This window comes from Lissotriton vulgaris, chromosome 5 (assembly GCF_964263255.1).
Source record: "Lissotriton vulgaris chromosome 5, aLisVul1.2, whole genome shotgun sequence".
NCBI classification, from domain to species: Eukaryota; Metazoa; Chordata; class Amphibia; order Caudata; family Salamandridae; genus Lissotriton; species Lissotriton vulgaris.
In genome coordinates this window covers 48516121-48538810 of record NC_141693.1, presented here as the reverse complement: position 1 = coordinate 48538810, position 22690 = coordinate 48516121, and the positions used below count along the sequence as shown (strand labels likewise).

The window sequence follows — 22690 nt, the reverse complement described above, 5'->3', positions numbered from 1 at the left end:
TAAAAAAGACATTAATGGCAAAGTTTCCAGGAGGGACTTTGCAGCAAATGGGTTAATAAAATCCAAGAAGGGTTCAAATTGAAAATCAAGTTTAAAATAAAAAAAAGAGAACTAAGCAACCCTTCAGACACATTCTGGAATTTACATTTTACCAGAATGCATCCTTAGGTGTAATCTTGAATAGATAGGTCGGAGATGCCGAGAAGGCCCATGGGTCCCCTAAAGGCGATGTGTACTAGCAAAATTTAGACATAAGATAACCACTTAATTTTACCATTACTGTCCAGTGATACTAGCTCCTCCTAGGGTCCACGATGGTCGTCAAGATCTGCATAGTGTTTCAACCTTCTCCAACTATGTAAGAGCCTCAATTAGGTCACATATATCATTGAATTGAGGCCCCAATCTCGTCTTAATTGTATTAGCGGAGTATTATACGGGAGGTTAGTCAGTGCTCTCAAGAATGTATTCTCCTCTACCTCAAGTTTAGTCAGATTCCAAGTGCCCCATACTTCTACCCCCTACAGGGCACTGCCCTCGGCTTTAACCCTGGACACCTAGAGTGGGGGCATGGCTTTGAAGCCAACGATGGCGGACGCATGTGCTGAGAGCTCCGCACCAGCCAGGTTAATTATCCTGAATATAGGTGACTCCACCCAGCCACGGGGGCGCAATCATGGGGGCCCATGTCACGAGAACTATTAGAGAGGCTGCTGGCGTATGCTGACCACGAGCACCTGCTGAGAATTTCCAAACGATTATACCCATGCAGAGATTGCTGCAGCAAAATGGCGGCCTGAGTAGAAACGGACCATGGAGCATCGGACGGGTTCACCCGTACCGGCCGGCAGCGGTGACCGGCACACATATCCAACGGCCTGGAGGCACATTAAAGTAATACGGACTACATCTGAAGTTGGTGTGATGCCGAGGCTGAGTTTGGGACTGCGAGAACGGCGAGCCTTGAAGTGCGCTCAGACATCACACAGGTGCTGAGAGCCCACAATTGAGAGCAGCGCTGCGGCCTCAGTGAAGTGCGGCCACTGACACTGGTGAGGTGAGTGAAGAACAGGCACCGGGAAAATCATCAGCCTTGGGGTGGCGCGTGAAATGAGCACTTAGCTGCGCAATTGGAGGATCGGTTGGGTGCACCGTAGCTTGAAGAGAACGCAGTGGATAATAGACCGGCGGCCCACAGTCGGTGGGAGGCGTATGCTGGCTTGTGCAGAGCTTGCCGAGATCCCCATGGTTCTTGTGGAGTGGGGGGAGTCAGGATCAAGGAGCAGGGCCACCTGGACCTGCCTGAAGACGGCTAATATCAGACCTTCCCCCAGCAATTGAGAGGGTTGAGAATCTGCACGATTGAGAGATGTGTTGCTGCTCGACCTTCTCCACTCACCGTGATCGGTGTGGTTCCATGAGAAGGGGGTTCCGTTCCCTGCGCCGCCCCACAAACTGCAAAAACGGGTGTGCTTGAGTACCTTTGGGTTGGCCAGTGAGGTGGAGGAGGGACTATCCTGGGGCGAGTGAGTTTGGAAATTGCATGAAGTATTATTCTGCAGGATTTGGGCCCAAATTGTCACCCGTCGCCCTCCGCTGCTCATAGTCTTACTTGACATACCAGTCTGAGTGGGACAGACACACACAAACTGGCTGCTGTCTTGAGGTGGGACTGTTAAATTGCTCACCCTTACCTAACAGCCCCCATGGACCAAAGGTCATTGGTTTGTATTCATCAGTGCACTGCCTCGACATCGAATAGGGGTACTAGGTAGGTTGGAAGATATTCATAGCAGCTGCATGGTACCTCGCTAGTGCCCAGAGGGGGATGTACCAGCACTTAGGGGTACTCTCGCTGAGACTATTACTTGTGACCTGGGAGGCTCTATATTTGATGGAAGCTGACGTGACTCTGGAGGTAGCTCATCCTCGCAGGTGATCTTTCTACAGGAGCTGGAAGGTACAAAAGGTAATTCCTCAGATGTAGTTGCACAATAATAGTCCATCTAAAACTGGCTGAGATACATAGAGCCCTGGAAAGTTCTGATCGGATAACTGAGTGGTGGCGGCCGGGGACACTGGCGTGTGCGTCGTACCCCCCTGGAGAGCAGCGCCTTCACCCTTCCCACTCTTCCACAAGAGCTCCTGCCGCAATGCAAATGGGGAAACCTAGAGGGAAACAGGCAGGTCCCCCCCCAGACCAAGAGGAGAACACGAAAGGCACTGTATCAGTTGACGATGGGGGAGAGCAACCGGGAGTACCCATCCACCAACAATTTGCTAAGATACTAGACGCTATAGCCGACACAAAGGAGACCCTGCACCAGGACATCAGTACGGTGGCAGTGGGTCTGGGGATGTTAACTTTAAACTTTCGGAGAGAGTGAAACAAACCTAACAATCCTTGGGTACACTTGCTCCTGGGCATCAGACCATCGCTGGTCGGAGAGTGAAACAAACCGAACAATCCTTGGGTACACTTACTCCTGCGCATCAGACCCTCGCTGCACAGGTCGGAGGCTTGACCACCAGAGTCAAATATCCAAGAAAGGCGGCCAGAGGATGCAGACGTACGAAATAGGAGGAACAATGGAAGGGTCCTTGGACTTCTGGAAGGAGTGAAAGGATCGGACATGGCCCAATATCTGGAGACATGGCTCTGGGAGGTAGTGGCGCCTGAAGGACTCTCGCGATTCTACACTTTGGAGCGTGCGCACAGAGTGCCAGCCAGATCACTGGCTCCCGGGCGGCCACCGCGAGCTGTGGTGGCCAAATTTCTCAATTTCTGAGACAGGAACCTACTGTTAAAGAGAGCATGAACAGCTGGGCCCTACAAGGTGGATAATAACAAGGTGTCCCTATTCCCGGACTACACCATGGAAGTCCAGAGACTCCATAACTCCTTTTTGGAATCAAAAAGAGCTCTGAGGGATGAGTGGATTCAGTATGCACCGATGTTCCCGGCTAAACTCAAAATAATGCTAGATGGGAAAACTATGAGGATCCCAAGACGACCTGGGAATGGGTTGAGGCCTACAGAACAGAGGGTTCTCCCAGACCGCGCTCGGAATACAGACCTGAATCGGTAACCCAAGAGAAACGACTGTGGAGATGACAGATTAAAGACCACAAAGAAACCAAGTCCTTCTAAGACAGTATTAGAGAGAGCGGAAGCACTGAAGGCCATGTCTGTCATGATGCGTAGCAGAGATGCCTCCCTGGACACGGACTCGGAAGCGAAATATGGAACTGAGAACTCTGAGACTGATGACTCACACGCTGATAGTGGTTCTATGCCTGTAGTGACTCCTCAAATGGCTGATGAGCTCATGTGACCTGTGATAAGTTTCTCTCTTTCTATTTTATGTTTCTGCTGTGTTGGGGAATGGTTGGGTGGGCATCTGGGTGGGCTTACCTGGGTGGGGTTGGAACGGCCCGCCAGGCTGTGACGTCTTCCTGCCTCTTTCACTATTAAATAACCTGAGAGGGAAGACCATGCTCCCCCTTAGACACTGGTGCTAGTAGCTGGTGCCTTAACTGCCTGTTGTAGGTAACTGTTATGCAGTATTACTGTAAGTTTGGGAAGCTGACAGTTGTCAGACCACTCGTGGGTTGGGGAGTTTTATGGTTGGGACTGTTGTAACACACCGGATGGTCTGGCATGATTTTGCGGGCGGATGGGGGATGGAAGGAAGGGGCTGTACATGCTAATGGCTGGCAATGCTGATCAAGTGGAGGAGTATAGATTTCTAACGTGGAATATTAGAGGCATGGGTTCATCCTCAAAATGCTACAGTATCCAGAATTATATCAGATGCAGGGATGCACACATGGTCCTCCTACAGGAGACGCACCTTATGGAGATCGAGGTCACTAGACTCAGACTCAGGTGGAGAGGACAACTCTTTAAAACCACGTACTCGGCCTTTGCAAGGGCGTGTTAATATGGATCTACCCGGGGGTTCCCTTCTCCCTCACTCAGAAAATAATAGACACAGAGGGGAGGTTCGTAGCTATCACCAGCACTTTAAATGGGAAAGAGGTATGCAGTGTGTATGCACCTAACTGGGAGCAGCTTCCCTTTCTTGAACATTTATCGGGTAAATTGGCAGGAATATCACATGGAAACTTTGTAGTGGGAGAAGACTTCAATTGTGTGTATGATGTGGAGTAGGATAGATCGACTCCTCCACTAAAGGGTACGGTGAAGGTTCTTCGGAGCTGGCCTGCGGGATGGGACTTGCTGGACATATGGAGGTTACAAAATACACAATGCAGATAATACTCCTATTATTCACATTTATGTGATTTACACACAAGATTGGATATGGTCTTCTGCTCGGCCACATTGTCCAATGTGGTGACGGGAGGAATATCTGGGTAGATCCCTTTCTGATCATAGTCCCCTACTCTTGCGATTTACACCCACCCCTAGGAGGACCCCCATTCCCTTGTGGAGGTTAGACCCAGCGTTGTTGGAGGAAGATAGTTTCCGCCAAATCCTTTCTGCAGCTTTGGTACACTACTTTGGCGAAAATCAAGGGACAGCAAGCTCCCCATTAGTGGAATGGGAAGTGTTTAAAGTGGTGATCCAGGGACACTGTGTGGGACAGAAGGTGGGGATCTGAAGGATGGTGACCCAGGAACTAGATGTCCTAAAAGGACAAATCCTGACACTGGATATGGAAATTCCAGGTGGGTCTTGTTCGCAGGGTAAATTGGTGGAACTGAAAAGCCTCTATAATACCACATGGGATAGATTGAGGGCATTAGACCTCAAAACCTACCAATTGAAACAACGCATGGAGGGAGGTACAGATGGACGATTGCTGGCCTGGTTGATTAGGCCGGAAAGTAGGGGTAAACCTATCAACATTATAACGGATACACAGGGCCAGATAATTTTCTCTCCAAGGGCTGTTCAAGCTGCGTTTCATACCTATTATGAGTCGCTATATGGGTTGCTGGAGGTGAGCCGGGAGGGTGAACTCCTTTTATATCTTGAAGGCTTGAGACTGCCAAGCTTAGACCGCGACACTGAAACCTCGTTGGCACAATCAGTTACAGCGGCAGAAATTAGAGTGGCGATCAGAGATATGGCTAGAGGGAAACCACCGGGACCTGATGGCCTACCTGCTGAATTTTACGCTACCTTTGGAGATATTCTAACCACAAAACTAGCACAGGTGTATGCCATTGCACTTAAAGAACAGCTACTGCTGCCCTCAGTTAATGAGGCATTGGTGATCCCACTGCCTAAAACCAAAAAAACACATGCCCAATTGACTGAGTTTCGACTACTATCCATGTTAAATATGGATTTTAGGATACTGAGCAAGGTGCTGGGGACTAGGCTCGTGCCCCATATGAGGTGCTTGGTTCATGAGGACCAGACTGGTTTTATTCCTACACGATCCACGTCCAACAACCTTCGGCGTCTGTACCGCGTCATGTTCCTTTCGGATATAGGGAATTTCCCAGATGCGGTAGTAGTTACGATAGATTTGGAAAAAGCTTTTGATTCTTTGCGCTGGGATTTTTAACTAGCAGTAATGGAGAAAATGCAGATGGGAGAAGGATGGCAGAAGTGGATTCGTCTTCTATACACAAAACCTCAAGCACGTGTGAATACTGGCCACATATTATCGACTCTGTATCTTATTCATAGAGGGATCAGACTGGGATGTCCCCTGTCACCCTTGATTTTCGCACTAGTGATGGAACCACTGGCGGAACACTTTAGACAAGAAGGCAGTATATTGGGGATCCCCCTCAACGGGGCCGAACACATAATATCGCTATATGCTGATGATGTGTTGAAATATTTGGGGGATGGCCTCAGTGGGATCCACACAGCAGTACGCATATTGGAAGAATTTGCGCGACTCTCTGGTCTACGCTTGAATCAGCGGAAAACTTCTGTGTTACTGCTGCACCCGGCTCTCCAGAGGCCACCAGTATTACCGCCTAGCCTAGAATGGTCTTTGGTCCCCTTCAAATACTTGGGGATACAGATTTATCACACACAAAGTGATTTATTTGACAGTAATTTAGGGGGTGCCTTGAGAACACATCGGGCGAATGTGGCCTTCTGGCGTACGCTCAAACTTCCAGTCATGGCTCGCATGGCATTATCCAAAACGGTAAAACTGCCACGACTTTTATATTACTTTGTCAACCTGCCAGTTGTGGTGCCCAAACACTGGTTCCAGACTCTCGATGGGATAATGCGGGATTTGGTTTGGGATGGTGGTCGGAATAGAGTGTCGCTGCAGACCACAAGGCTTCTGTTGGCGGGCGGAGGACTGGGGGCCCCTGACTTTGGAGCCTGCTATCTGGCAGCTCAGCTTCAGTGGCTTGCTAGATGGATGGATGGGAGAGACCTGTCTACATTATTGTTCACCCCTAAGACTACACACATGTCTCTACTCCCTAGGTTGCTTAATTGTCGTCAGAGAATGAATCGAATGGGGGTGTTGCTCTCTGTGGCGGTGACTTGCTGGGATAGATGCATAGCACGTTCCAAGGGAACCCTGCTCTAGCACCCGGTATGCCACTTACAGGTATCCCTCAGGCGGGAAGAGGTCCTCCCCTTACTGACCGACAATTGGTGGGATGGGAAGAGGCAGGCATACGGACAGTTGGTGATTACTACAGAGATGGCGAATTGCTGCCATTAGATGAGTTTCTTGAATATCACAAACTCCCACCAGGACAATATTTAAACTACCATATAATTCGAGGGGCGATGACAGACTTATTGGGTATAGCAGAGAATGAACCGGGTACCCACCTGACCCTACACGCACTATTGACTCTGGGTTTGGCAGGGCATTTGGTTAAGTGGTTATATCTGGCAATGTGTGAACTTGCTTCACCATTATTGCCTAAACTGCTAGAGCGATGGGAGAGCATGCTAAATAGACAATCGACTGAGAAAGAATGGAGGAGGGTTTTGTGTGGTCCAAAAAACATATCCCGGAATACAGCCTTTAAACTAGTGGAATTTGACATTATACACAGAACTTACCTTACCCCACATAGGTTAAATGTGGTATATGGCAGGGAGGACCAGGCCTGTGCTCTGTGCTCACAACTGGATGCAGACTCTGACCATATGATTTGGTCCTGTGGGCAGCTAGTAGACTTCTGGTGCACAATTGTGGGTAATGGGGTATTCTCTAGATCACTAGCGTGTTCCCGGGAGATTTGTCTGCTGGGATTATTTCCGAGACCCAATCCACAGAGAATAGGGCATAGGTTTATAGACTTGGCTTTCATCCTGGCCAGACTACGGATAGCTCTTGGGTGGAAATCAAAACATGCCCCGCTGGTGGTGGCTTGGGAGGAGGACGTTACTCGCTGGACTACAGCAGAGGAACAAGCTTTGTTCAAGAAGATAGGATTAGAAAACGGTAAATCGCTGGCAGAACCCTGGGGCGATATGGTGAAAATGTGGGAACAAACACACACACCGTATCAGACCCAGATTTCATCCTCGACCGACGGACGGATAGCTAGAAGTATTTATTTAGATACCATGACTCTTCACTTTCCCCTATCTATGTTTGGACCTGCTTCCCCCCGCCCCTCTTCTAATAGACACTGATGGAGATTCTTTAAATGACAATTGTATTTTAAATGCACAGACTTCTGGTGGTTTAGATTTAGTTGTAGTTGAAACTTTGTTTTGTTTCGTATGGTTAATCTTTTTTTGAATGGAGTCTTTTATTAGCCTGGCACTGATTGAGTGAATACTGCAGAGATGGTAAGGTAGACAACAACCATATGTATATGGACGACAATATACAAAAATAGATGCTCACCAGCTCCCCATTGAATCGGAGTTAATAACAATTGACTGTTATGAAGATGCTTGTATCCGGAATTCTTGCCTCCAGTAATATTGTATGTGTATGCGATACTGAGCTTAAAACTTAACATTGCCTTGCAGGATGCACCTGAAATATTATCCTAGCTGTAATCCAAACATGCTGTAGTGAGCCTGCTCTTCTTTAGTAACTGTGCAGGTTATCTGCCCACTATATGTATAAATGCAAATATAAAAGCTATTTAAAAAAAAATAACTCTGGACACCTAGAGTACGGGAGAAATACACCTGGTCCGGGATATCCAATAATTTTTTTAATTGCAGCCGAGTGTGGAGTTAAATTTAGGCTGCTCTTCTCAACATGTGGTTAAAAAAAAGAAAAAGATCCATCTATTATTGCTCAATTTATAAACTTACTGGTTGCTTTAATTAAATCACCTATCTGAGAAGCTATAAAGAAGACTAATGTAATCTTGCTTTGAGGAGTGCAATTCATTTCTACATTGCCCACTGGTAAAACTAGACAGACAAAGAAAACTCAGAAAGAGTAGCATTAGCTATCTAGGGGTATTTTTCTAAATATTCTAATTTATTTTTGAAAATATTCTGAAAATGTGATATTCATAAGATATTTCTGTTCATATAGTCATAAATAGCTTATGTGTTTGACCTATCACATTTATAATTATTATACTTTTCTATAGCCCTTCAATTATTGGCATGGTTTGTTGAAGTATATGACAAAGTTGCCTGTCACTATAGTAGTTAGCGTGTCTGTAAAATAGTAATAAGTTCAATGTAGATTAATAAAAGGCTTCAAATATAAGTAACAAACAAAATGTTAATGATGTAAACCTCAAATTTCATTTGGAGATTCTTTCTTTAGATGTACTATCATTTGGAAATTATTTTCCTAGATATGTCTGCTCAAATAGCAAACAAATGATTTTTGAACTTGAAAATGGTAATTTATGAATATTTTTAAGATGGAGTCGAAGAGTCTAAATTGAGTAAAAACCCTTGGTGTGTGTCTTAGTGTTTGGTGTTGCGGTGCAGAGTGGGACTTGCTTTTCTCACTGTGTAGGGGACTTATGGTTTTGTGTAAAGGAAACACAGTTCAGCTAATAGTCCCTGTGCAGCACATAACAGAGTTCTCAACTTCATCAAAAGCAAATGATGCACGACAAGCAGTAACAATATACAGACAAGTTGTTTAACATACGTACTCTAACTTAAGTAGATGTGTCCTTGACCTCACCCTTGTTTCAATGCAATTTCACATACCTTTTTCTTTCTGGAGAGTGTCTGAAAAAGGGATGACAAATGTGTTACTTTTGCAGATTAAATACATCATTGCTAAAATTGTAAAAGGCAAACTTTCAAGAGTTGTTCCAAGCTTATGGCAACCGTGGTCGGGTGAAATTCTCACAATTCAAGCTATTCACAAAAATTGTTAAAAATTATGTGATTGAAAATGCCCACCACAATGAGCATTCACCAGTCAGGATTGAACAGAACAGATTTATCTGCATTGGGAACATTGCAAGACCTAGAACCATGTGCACCATCTTAGAGGCTGTGTAAAATCTTTGTGCCTCTGCCCACATTTAGCTTACATGATGCCTTCATAATGTGATGCAGAAAATATATTTTTAAATAAAGCCACATATTACTACTTTAAATCATAAGCATGGGACCATCCCTTCATCATAGATCTGTCTCTGCCTCACTCTTCTATTTGTTTCTTATTTATGCCGTAACCATAGGTAATGCTTATGTCCACTCACATTGGCAGCAATAAGGTATAACCTGTGGCCCAAGCCTACATTGCTCAGATGTGTTTGTTGTGGAATTCTGGTATATTTCAGGTGCTTGTCAATGAAGAAAAGGAAATGGATGCTGCTCAGCCGGATGTACGGCATTACAACGCGGGCATTTACACCGCGTGCCGTTACAACGCTGTTTTTACAACGCAAGTCGTTACAACGACTTGCGCTGTAAGGGCTGGATAGTGGAATAGTTTCATTTTCTATTCCAACTCCAGCCCACGTTACAGTAGGGAAGGTGTTGGAATAGAAAATTAACTATTCCCTATCCAATAGCGCCCTCCAGCGCAAGTCGTCGTAACGACTTGCGTTGTAAAGGCAGCGTCGTGATAGCAGCGCGGGGTAATGCCCGCGTTGGTAAGGATGTTTCCCTGCTCAGCCACCTACCCTTGTACGAATCCTACACTAAGATTTTATTATGCTTACTTGAACTGAAAAGAAATGCTAAAATTAAAGTCAGTATAAAAATGTAAATCTTCAGCTACTAGGTATCAGGGTAGCTAAGTAATACAGCAGCACTATCTAATTCTGAAAGGAAGAAGTCTGATTGGGGTTTCTGCTTATGCCATTCTAGAGACGGTGAACTGACAAATCAAGTCAAGTCAAATTAGCTTTATGCAATATCAAGTATCAAAAGCATTCTGCACTCATACATTATAGTATGAGTGTACATTTAAAAGTTACATTGAGTTAAAACACAATAAAATCTTGCTATACATGACAATTTAATAAATAGACAACTCTTTTTTTAAAAGAATAAAAATATATATGTTACTAATAGGTATGACTCACAATTACTAATTAATCGCTAGTAGCGTGAGGAACACAATCCTATGCCTGGCCTTACTCCAATAACCATGAGTTGGATACTACTTATTGGGCTTTATTGCTTATCACTTTTGTTCGAACAATCCAGGCACAGCCCAGAAACTTGGCAACTCCACATACAAGCCGAGACATAGATGAATCAGTTCTCAGAATACGTAGGGCAACTAGATGGTTTGTAGTACCTAATTGACTGCATACGGGCTTGAGACATTTGGCCCTAGCCTGTTTATAAGCAGGGCAGGCAAATAGTAGGTGAGTTTCTTGCTGAGCGTCACAGCAAGGGCAGTTTGGTAAAGTGCGTTTTGGTGAGTCCCATTTGGCAGATATAGTGTTGAAATCTAAATTGCATATACAGTGCCTTGTCTCTATGCGTCTTAATAAAATATAAATATAGTTCAAAGGATCTGGCCAATTTATGTTGCAGAAACTCCTCGGTTAATCTCCCGAGCTTTGGATTGTGTAAATCCTGTTGGTTGACCCAGTTCCAATAGATCCTTTTAAGTTCATTCTTGGGCGGCGGGAGCTGGTTTACACAGGCTTCGCCTAGACCCAGGTTTATCAACATATTCCTTAGATCCCTGAGCCATTTGACCCTTTTATTGGTATCTAGTGTAATGAGCTCAGTAAGGCCAGTCGCATAGCTGATGAGTTCTGGGGTGCGCCTTAATCCTACCCAAAATAATAGGGGGCGAATTCTAGCCATATCGCTAAAGGAGCGTCTGCCCATGTCATAGAATAGAGGCTTAAGTGGTGTGCTAATAGGGAGAGATACAAAGTCTCTAAAGAATTTATTTTCTGATCTACCAATCTCTTCGTTTTTTCCAAAACCCCAGAGTTCTGCATCGTACATTGCTGAACTCACAGCCTTTCCTTCGTAAACTGCAATGGCTGGGGCTACCACTCTGCTTGAAGATGAGCGTTGGTCTTTACCAATAGCTCCCGACACCCGCTTGTGATTGAGTAACATTTTGTCCAAGTGGGACCGCCATTGCATATTATCGGAAAGCCTAATACCCAGATAGTCGAATGTGTGGACTCTCTCTAATGAAGATCCATCTAGAGTAATTTTGCTTCTAAAGCGTTTTCCTCGGTTAAAATCCATAAACTTTGTCTTAGAAGTATTTATCGTTAGGCCCCTTAAGCTGCAAAACAATTGGAAGCGGCTGAGAAGTTTCTGGAGTCCTACTAGGGTTTTCGACATAAGAAAAGTATTGTCGGCAAACACAGAGAGTTGGTATTTTTTTTCCTCCTGCCAGGGTTGGGGCATCAGTTGGGTATTCTCTTAAAAAACTAACCACTCCATTCACATAAAGTGAAAAGAGGGTAGGAGCCAACACACAGCCCTGGCGGACCCCCCTGTTAACTGGTATCCTCTCTGTGGTTTGTCCCTGCTCTCCCCATCTGACTCGGGAAAAAATATCCTCATGGAGCCGTATTAAAAAGTTTAAGATATAGGAAGGGATGTCATTTTCTTGGAGCGCTACCCATAGCTTTTCACGAAGGACTAAATCAAACGTGGTCTTAAGATCAATAAAAGCAAAGTAGAGGCTTCCCTTGCCAATTACGACCACTTTCCAATAAAGGAGAAGTAGTCTAAATACCTGATCCACCGTTCTAGTGCATTTCCTAAAACCCGCTTGGTAATTGGAGAGAATACCCTCATCCTCCATCCAGTTCTGAATCCTATTTAAAAGGGCTCTGCCGACCACTTTCTGAATAACATCAATTAGGCTAATAGGCCTATAGTTAGCAGGGTCCTGGCAGTCTCCCTTTTTAAATATAGGTACGAGCTCTGCCCCCTTCCAAGAATTTGGGACTTAAGGTCCCTTTAATATAAAATTAATTAGGAGCAAAATATAATGGGCCCACTTCTGCGGCTCTGCAAGAATTACATCACCTGGGATGCCATTGGGTCCAGCTGCCTTTGCAGGAATGATACAATTTATTGCCACCTCAATTTCTTTCAATTGGAAGAGATTGGTGGCTTCAATAGCTAGTGGGACCTGTGTCTGCTTTTGATGGAGTTGTGTGGGGACAGTCATCCGCTTCCATGTACAATTGAGGGAAATGATCTTGCCAAGCCAAAATGGTAATGTGATTAGGGATTACAATGTTATCTCTCCTTTCTCCCTTTGTGTTTAAATCCCAAAAGGAGGTGGAGTCCCTTGCATTGCACGCATCTTTTAAATCCTGCCAGTTGGCATCATCCCAACTGCGTTTTGCCTGTTTCAAGGATTGGATATACTCCTTCCTCGCTGTTCAGACCTTAGAGAAATTTTTATCTTTTACTGCTGCAACTAATGCCTGCCTTTTTCCTCTACATGACTTTGTGTACCATGTATGGGGACATTTTGTTGGTCTCTTTTTGTGTCAATTACTTGATCGAGCAAGGAAATAAGCACCAATCTGGCCAATTGTTTCTAGATATATTGTAGGCACCGTCTCCCTCCCCCGGACTTCAGAGGATGCTGCCTCGAGTTCAGCTGTCTTTAACAGTAAAATTGAAGAAATGTTTTTGAGTTTCAAATCTTGCCCCGCGACCTTCGACCACCTTAAACACCTACCACAATTCAAGGGAATTAACTCCTTAGGGTAAGAAAAAGGGGTCACACCTACATTTGTTATAGATGGGGACCACAGGTTCTTAAGTTTAAGCATTAATGGATTATGGTCGCTATCAACGGTTTGACCCACTTCCATATCTATAACATCGGACCAAAGATTCAAGTCCACCAAAATATAATCAATACAGGAAGGACATGTAAGTTTGTTGAAAATGTTAGACCCCCGGATGTCTGATGGAGTTCTACCATTCTCAGCTCTAAGACCATACTCTATTGTTAGAGCATTTATTTGGATTACGATCTGGGTCCTTTTTTTTAATAGGAGGCAAGTATAAAGGTGGCACTTCCCAATTACTATCCTCATCCATAATCCCTAGGAAGTCTTCACTACTTAGTGGCGCATATGTACAGTTAAAATCGCCAGCCACAATGACTTTGGAGAGAGGGAGGCAATTACTTAGTTCTTCTTCCAGGTGTGCTAGGATGGGTGAGGACTTGCCATCCTCTGTCCCTATAATATAAACATTAAAGAACTCCAATATTTCTCCTCCCTTTGTGTCCTTTATTGTTAACTACATAATATCGGAAGATGAGGTGTTATGTAGGGAGACCGTCCAGACCAGGTCTAATCTAATCCATGCAACCAATCCTCCTGAAGGCTGCCCCTTACCTATAGACACTGCCGGAGCATAGAAAGTGTTCTAACCAGATTTATGTAAAGGAATTATGCTCCAAGTCTCCTGGAATAGGCATATGTCTAATGCTTTCACATACTCGTTCCACTGGGGCAATAGCAGTTTTTTTTAGCCCTGCTATATTCCAGGACAGGATTTTTAAATGAGATTGATCTTCTGGGGTTGAATTTACTATTTCCTTTTGAATAACACTTACTGGTGGGATAATATCAAAATGTACTGGGGATGACACAGACTTAGTCAAAACAGAAGAGCTACTACAGATGGAATAACTGCTCCTATTCCCTGCTTTTGAGAGTTCTTGATGAAGTCAATTGTTTATATCTAGGCTTCACTCAATCCCATTTGCCACTAAAGCGGGATCCCACCTTCTATCTTGTATATTTATAATGGGAAAACACCTTAACTGTATGAGGGAAGAGTCAGGAGAAGATGTTCGGAACTCTAATGCTATGAGGTATTCCGCCAACATGGGATTAGCCACGGTCAGTTCAATATTATCCAATGCGGAATTGGGCATGGTGCATCTTCTTGCTCTAATCATGTCCTCCCTATAATGGAGCGACACCCACGAACGTGGCAAATCCAATGAATAGATTTATTGATTAATGGTTCGCCACTTTCAATCCCCTTACCTCCGTAAGTTTAGGGACGTTAACCATAAAAACTATATTTGGAGGCATGTTCTGGTCCATAGCATTTCTTAACTCTGGTGTTCCTAAAGGACCAGGCGGATCAGACGTCAGAATTCTGGGTTGTTTATCTAATATGGCTTGTTTGTTTGCTAGGGAGGTTGGTCTATGGGAACTCTCGTAGATGGTATGATGTATATTGGGGATATGCTGTTGTAAACTTCCTTTGCCACTAAATGGCTCCTCCTGACAAATCATTACAATGTCTGATATTTTCAGGGATACAGTCGAACTCGAGCCCCTCTTTCATTGATGAGTAACACACTCAAAAACACTAAGAATAGGACGTGTATATAAAAATATTTATTTTAAACTCATAACTCAATACATAAACTCTGAATGTTAACAATACAGACTAAAAAAAGTAGTAAATACTGTCATGGTGAGATGAAACAGCAGGAACAATTCTAACATGGATGTTGAGTCGTTATCACCCTAACTCCCTCTTACTTTTTTGAGGTGATATGCTAAATTTGCTAGAGCAGAAAAGAGTGAGTCTCTTCTTGAGTTTCTAAGATGGTTCACACAACATGGCTTTGTTATGGAATTGCAAGTTAGCTATTTCCTTTCACAGCCTAGCAACTTGTGCAAGGCTGAAACATAAACAGTGACAGATAAGGCCACTTATCCCCAGTGAGACCTCCAATTGAGGTTTGTCCTGCTTCGAAAGCCAATAGCTGAATTTCAGATGTTCGTGATATCAAATATATGGTCCTAAAAGACTCAACATTGGTCAATAAAAATGCAAGCTAAGCAAATTAGTTTGTCTTTCACTATTAACGTAAAGGGAAAAAGGAATGGTTAAAAAATAAAAAGTTAATAGCTGCCCTTTGGCACAATTTTCTTCATTTTATCTCCAAAAAGTAGGGAACAGTCTCTTTTTTTTGCACTGGAACGTATTTATGCATTTCTACTTTTTCCTAATCAATGATGATGTTGTCATGAAATATTCTTGAAATCCAAGTGTTAATGCCAGTTGATAGTAAGTACTTGGTTGAATGACATAGGAATGGTCTATAAATTGCCCTTTTACTCTTGATTCAGTAATGGCTAATGGGGTGGATGTGCATATGCAGTGGAACAGATCATCAATGTCCAGAAAACCCAGCCAATCTGATGTCTCCTCCTTTGAAAATAAGGTTATCTACAATAACAACCCTTTTATAAATATTGTGAAGAAATATCTAAGATAAATTGATGATGCCTTTTTGAATTGACACGGTTCCGTGGATGAACCTATGGATTTCCATCTGTGGTTAATTTGACAAAACAATAACTTTCAATTTACTATAGACTACCATAACCAGTCAATAAGCTTTCTTGATTTAAATATTAGTTATGACTCAGGATCTTTATCACTTAGTCTATATACAAAACCTACAGCTAGGAACACACTTTTGAAATACACGAGTTATCATCTTCATAATCTGAAAGATAATCTCTCTTTTGGGCAGTTTTTGAGGATCAAACGCAACTATATCTAAAAGAAAGACTATTTCAAAAACGGTAAAAATCCTCAAGTCCCAATTGGTTTTGAGGGGTTATCCTAACCGTCTTGTGAAACACTCACTCAAATGCCCCTGGTACTACGATTGTGATGCCTTGCTCAAAGTAAAAGAACATGAGGGATCTGATCAAAGAGACCAACTTGTGTGACCACATTTGGAACAGAATCCAAGAGAATAAAAAAGATTATATTAAAAATGTAATACAGAAAGTGGACACACAGAGAGATAAACAATTGTTTGCATTTAAAAAATCTAAGAGATCATCTGGTCAGGGCTTACAACAATTGTGAACCTAATTCATTACAACAGCTTTGGGGCTTGACACCTGTAGTGGGTCATTATCCAAGTGGCCATTGTACAGCTTGCGCTACAACATCAGTAGTGAAAACATGTATGCTTAATGATAAAAAGTGGATTTTGAAACATCATTCAAACTGTCTGTCAAAGAATGTAATGTATTGCATTGAATGTCTGTGTTCACTGTACTAAATGGAAAAAACAACAGAAGGAGTTAAGAAACATATAATTCAACACCAATCGCGTATACATTGTAAAATAATTACTGCACCCCCAGTTGAACATTACATGAGTATGGCTCAGGCCCGAATTAAATGAAATTGTTTGTACTAGAGTCGGTTAAATGTTCAAGACGTAGATGTGATATTGATCGCCTGCTCACACTGAAGGAAAACAGGTGGATCTGGTCAGCCAAAACCTACGCAGTATTGAGGAACCTGAATTGGTGAGTACCCTAAAGTGCCCTTGTGCTTTTTTGTTTTCCACTAGCATGTATGTTCAGGCCATTGAGAAAAATATCTCCTTATGTAAGATCTGGAGCTCTTGTTGCGTATGTTTAGTTTTAGTTTCATTCATCATTATTATTATTATTATTGTTTTATTATTGTTCTAATTGGATGTCCAGTGGGCCATTTATTGTCTGTAGTGATAAACTGTGAATTATATCTTTGGTCCCAAGTCAAAATGGCACCCATTTTTAGTTCCGCTCTAGTGTGTCCGTGAAGATTTTTTGCTGCTTCGTTTATAGATGCAGTACTTTTTTGGAATCTCTGTATTAACAGTAAATGTTGGGAGTTTTGTGTGAACATAGTTTTTTTGGAGACCACCACACACTGGTTGGTATAATACGCTGGTAATATCAAGATGGCGGACTCTTTTGTGCGGCCGGTGCACGTGACCTACTAATTGTGCACGCTAACCGAGTCGATTAATATTAGGCTTGTAGAAGCACAATGTGTGCTGGTCATATGAAGTAGTTGGACGCCGTAAGCCATTTGTTTGTTTGAAGTAAATCGAGTAAGTACATACCGCCCTAGATGCCAACTTTGTCAGTTATTAGAAGCTGGTCTTTGATTGCATTACATCCAACTAGCAACATGTGGTCACTTTATGTTTGTTGTTATAATTTGTAGAAGAGATGACTGTAATTTCCTTGAAGTCGGGTAAGGACACAGAATCAATAATTTTCCATGAGTCTTCCTAGCACATTCGGTGGCAGTTCACTTTGACTGATTTTAGTTCTTCTATTTTTCGTTTGTTGTTTTTGTTTATAATTGGACAATTAGAATCATTGGAATCTCATTGAATCTTCATAAGAAGGCAGCAAGGTATACTGTTTCAATAGATTTTTGGGTATGCAGTACTAGGTCAAACTTGCTCTATGTGGTGTTTAACACGAATAGACACTCATGGTGTTTGTTTTTGTTTTTTTAGAATATGCTGGTAGTATCGTGGATACACGGTTTGGTATTATGGTCACTGATGGTTCTTTTTGTGAGCAGATGATACATTAGATCATGGATGTATTGATTAGTTTCTTTTGTTAGTATTTTCAGAAGTCATCATCTTTTGTGCAACACTGTGTCCTGAGGAGGGTCTTGCGGACCCTCCTCAGGACACAGTCCTGAGACTGACTGACACGTCGACAAAACAACCTTATTTCTTTTGAATATCATGATGTGAACATTCTCTATCTGATGTAAATATTCGATGTTTGGAGTATATGGGCTATTATATTTACTGTCCATACTATTTTGAAAACAGGTGATTGCACTTCCTGCTATCCCATTACAAAATTGAGAAACTCAATGGGATTGTTTTTGGTAGTGGCAGTGTTGCGACATATATTTGTCTATTTGTATTTTGTGTATATATTGTTTATAATTATGAGTGTTCTGTAAGATGAATGAAATATAATATGAATGAAGTAAAGACATTTATATTTGAATACATCCTTGAATGTAATCTTCCTTCTTTAAAGGTTTGGATCACATCATTGACCTGGAGTAAAAATCAATCTTGGTTGTGATATAAACAATTCCTCAAGGGATATTTTGTATATAAAATTATATTTTACACAATTCCTTGGGTATGATTGGGTTGCCCTATTTTGTTAATATAGTGAGTCCATGCTCATGCGCTTTGGGATATATAGGTAAGGCGGGATGCGAATTTAGGGTAAAGTTCCGTAAACAGAAATTGGCTAAACACAATAATAAGATCCCTGCCCCTCTTAAACAACATTGGGCGCAACTTGAACATTCTGAAAATTGCTTCAAATTAACTATTTTGGAGGCGATCCATCAGATTAGAGGAAGTGAAGACAACAGATATCAGAAGAAAAGGGAAGTGTACAGGATGTTTACTTTGGGGACACACAAGGAAGGCCTTAAGTAGTAGCCGCAGCCCATACAGGTAAGAGCAGTAGGGTGGTGCTTTTTTTTATAGACGCTGACGATTTTTTAATTAAAACAGCGGTTAGTTTCCTGGGCAATTTCTGGAAGCATTACCTCAATGCGCTGTCCTTAAATACCTCAATCCTCAATGGGATGCGCTGCTGCTTGCGGCTGTACGCTGATTGTTACCGTAATTTTAATTTGCTGATTGCAAGCTCGATTGATGTGGAGGGAGCCCATTGGCCGCGACACTTGCTAGAGATTCCCCACTTCCGGTAGAAGGAGGTGAGCGGTCTAGCGCTCCGACCTCCTTCTCTTCCTTATTACCCTATGCAATCCACGACGCACAGCGGACACGCTTCAAAAGCCGGGGCAGGAAGGACACGCGCTGGATGCGCTGCTGCTTGCGGCTGTGCGGTGATTGTTACCGTAATTTTAAAATCTTTGTTCTTTGTGCCTACCACCACTACAGCTGACTAAGAGCTGTGTGTGCTGTTTTACACTTTCCCCGCGATTGTTATCGTAATTTTAAAATCTTTTATTTCTTTATGCCTACCATCACTACAGCTGACTAAGAGCTGTATGTGCTGTTTTAACCTTCCCCACATTTCTTCTCGTACACTCCGTGTGTGTGGCTGTGCCGCTGGACTCCCTGGTCCACCACAAGCTGATTGCAAGCTCGATTGATGTGGAGGGAGCCCATTGGCCGCGACACTTGCTAGGGATTCCCCACTTTCGGTAGAAGGAGGTGAGCGGTCTAGTGCTCCGACCTCCTTCTCTTCCTTATTACCCTATGCAATCCTCGACGCGCAGCAGACAAAGGCGCGCCTAAGGCAAGCCCGTCTGCACCCGTCCATGCACGGCCGGGACCAGGGGCCAGTCCCTCTGCTACGCGGATATCCACTAGGGTGTATTCGGCTGAGGAGATGTTTGCCTTATGCGGAAGAGTGCCCCCTCCTAAGCTTACGCTTGCCTCAGACAACTATGTATGCCCCAGCTCACTGGAACCCTCCCCCCTATCTCTGCTGCTGCCACGCTGTCTTCTAGTGACCTCAACTTGGTCCCATCGCTAACCAACCTGCCCTCAGACAGCTCGGGTGTCAAACTCAACTGCCTGTCCATCTGGTATCTCAACACCCGATCGTTGGTTAAACACCAGGTTGAGATATTTTATCTTCTAGATGCAGCAAAGCCAGACATACTTTTGCTGTCTGAAACTTGGCCCACAGAAGAGTCCTCTCCTGACATCTTGGCAGCCGTCCCTGACGGCTACAATGTCCTTCAGGCCAATCGCGCCCGAGGCAAAATGGGAGGAGGGGTGGCAGCCATCATCTCCCATTCCTACATATCCAAATCCCTCACAATGTTTCCGATACCCTCTGCTGATTATATCATTTTTAAACTTGAGTTGGATACCCTCCCTCTTACTTTTGCTTTATTCTACCGCCCCCCTGGTCACTCGCCCAGCTTTCTGCATCACTTTGGCAGCATGATAGCTGAACTGGCAGTTAACTACGCCAGGATCCTCGTTATTGGGGACTTCAACTTCTGGCCTAACGCGCTGCACGAAAGCGCCCTTTCTAGGGAGTACAAAGACCTGCTAGCCGGTCTCAACTTTCTCCAGTTCATCCATGCACCTACTCATGTCAAGGGACACACCCTTGACCAGATCTGGTCACTAAACCAGGACATCCTTAACGTACAGATCTCCCCATGTGTTTGGTCGGACCATTTCTTTTTCTCTTTCACGGTCCCCAAGCCCCCAACAACCACAGCGTGCCCTTGCAACCCCCCTTTAACTCGTAACTGGGGCCGAGTCAACCTCCCCTCACTCTGTCTCTCGCTGACTACAACGATCCCCCCTTTGATTGGGGAGACTGGTCTTCCCTTGTCCGTCAATGCTCAGGCTGATAACATCCACACCTGGTTGGGAGACGGCCGGGACACATTCGCCCCACTAAAGATACTCCGGTCTAAACGCCCCCACAACGCCCAACGTTGGTTTACTAAAAATCTTTCTGATATGAAACTTACCCTTCGGCAAGCTGAGCGTAAGGGGAGGGCTGACTACTGCCATTGCAAGAAGCTGGTCTTTCTGGCAGCCTTGAAAGAATACAAATCAGCCATTCCTTCGGCGAAAACAGAGTATTTCTCGCAGAAAATCCTCAATTCCTCCAATAAATCTAGGGAGATCTTTACGATAGTCAATGAACTTGCTAAACATGGCCGGATCACGATGACCCCTGTGTTCTCCCAGCCCCTCTGCGACTCCCTCAATAATTACTTTGTTGAGAAGATTGATCCTATTAAAGCTAGCATTTCTAACCCTGACCCAGGATTTGACACAGGCTGCCCCCAATAAACTCAATCTCTCTGCTGAACCTCCCTCCTATCACCATGGACACCCTCCCCCCGCTCCTCTGCAGAGTTCGCTCTGGCTCTCCTTCTGACAGTTCCCCTGCCCATATTACTCAGAAGATTTTTCTCGACCTCCCTGAAGTCCCCCTCTCCTCGCTGAACAACTCCCTTTGCCAGGGCATAGTTCCCAGTTCTTTCAAATCGGCCATTGTTACACCTATCCTGAAAAAACCTGGGGCTGACCCAGCCACCCTTAGTAACTATCGGCCGATTTCCCTGCTCCCCTTTCTGGGGAAACTACTGGAGGCCCATGTTTCCAGCTGCCTGGGCACCTTTATTGAAAGCTCAGACTTTTTGGACCAGCACCAGGCAGGATTCAGACCCCAGCACTCAACCGAGTCGGTCATAGTGGCAGTCCAGGGCGGACCAGAACATCTCTCAGGCCTTGGTGCTCCTTGATTTGTCGCCGGCGTTCGATACCGTTGACCATTCCATCCTTATTCAGCGGATCAAGAACGCCGGCATCAGGGGCACCCCGCTTAGATGGCTTGCTTCATTTTTGCAAGACCGTAAGCAAGCAGTTCGTCTTGGCTCCTTCATGTCCAAGGCGAAGGACCTGACTTGTGGGGTCCACCAAGGCTCCTCCCTTTCCCCCTTGCTATTTAACCTTTACATCCTCCCACTGATCGCCAAACTCAGGGAGAAACCTGTGGTTATTTTCAATTATGCAGATGACATGCGGCTCATCTTCAATATTGATTCTTCCCCCTCCTCAGTGGCGAATTTCCAGAACACTATGACCCTTATCAGCTGCTGGATGAGGGACAATCAGCTCAGGCTTAACCCAGACAAGACTGAGCTGGTGCTCACTGGTCACCCGAATAATCCTTGGAACCCTAGTTTCTGGCTGCACACGCTGGGCGGCGCACCCTGCCCGGCGAGTTCGGTTAAGAGTCTTGGTGTTACCATCAGTAAGGATCTGTCTATGAAACCTCAAATTAAATCAGTGATGTCGGCCTGCTTTTTCTATCTGCGCCGCATCAAGAAGATTAGCAGATTCCTTACCCATGATGCCCTCGTCCACGTCATACTGGGTCTAGTAGTGTCCCGCATTGATTATGCAAATTCTCTCTATATCGGGATTCCCCTTTACCAGTACCATCAACTCCAACTGGCTAAAAACCAGGCCGCCAGACTGGTCTTTCGGCAGTGTAGGTCTTGTTCTGTGAAACCGCTTCTGAGAAGCTTACACTGGCTTCCTGTTGTTCAGCGGAGTCTTTTCAAGGTGGGCTGTATGACCTACCTAGCCCTCAAAAACCAAGGCCCCTCCTTCATTGCCGCTTTGCTCCACCGTTACACCCCCTCCCGAGCACTCCGGTCGGCGGGCCTCAATTTGCTTTCCACTTGCCTGTTCAAGCGTAAAAAGCTTGTGGGCTTAAGATTTGCTTCACAAGCCCACCACCTCTGGAACTCCCTCCCACCTGACCTTCGCCTCATCCCTTCCTACCAGGTGTTCAGGAAAGCCCTGAAGACGTGGTTATTCGCACAAGCATTTGATTAGAATCTTTTTGCTCAGCTGTTAGCTCCAGTCTGTCCCAAAGCGCCAAGAAACCGTTGGTGAATGTGCGCTGTATAAATTCTTTTTTCATTCATTCATTCATTCATTCAATGAGCTCCTGATTCAAACCTTGTCGT

At 44.3% G+C, this 22690-nt stretch overlaps 1 protein-coding gene across 1 annotated transcript in view; it reads right to left on the bottom strand.

Moving 5' to 3' along the window:
- Window positions 1–22690, bottom strand: part of LOC147710107 (zinc-binding protein A33-like) — a 441227-nt gene that overhangs the window by 141335 nt on the left and 277202 nt on the right. Inside the window, exon 10 of the mRNA XM_086920807.1 lies at window positions 9116–9136. Coding sequence (XP_086776933.1) covers window positions 9116–9136 — 21 coding nt within the window. The remainder of the gene's footprint in view (window positions 1–9115; window positions 9137–22690) is intronic.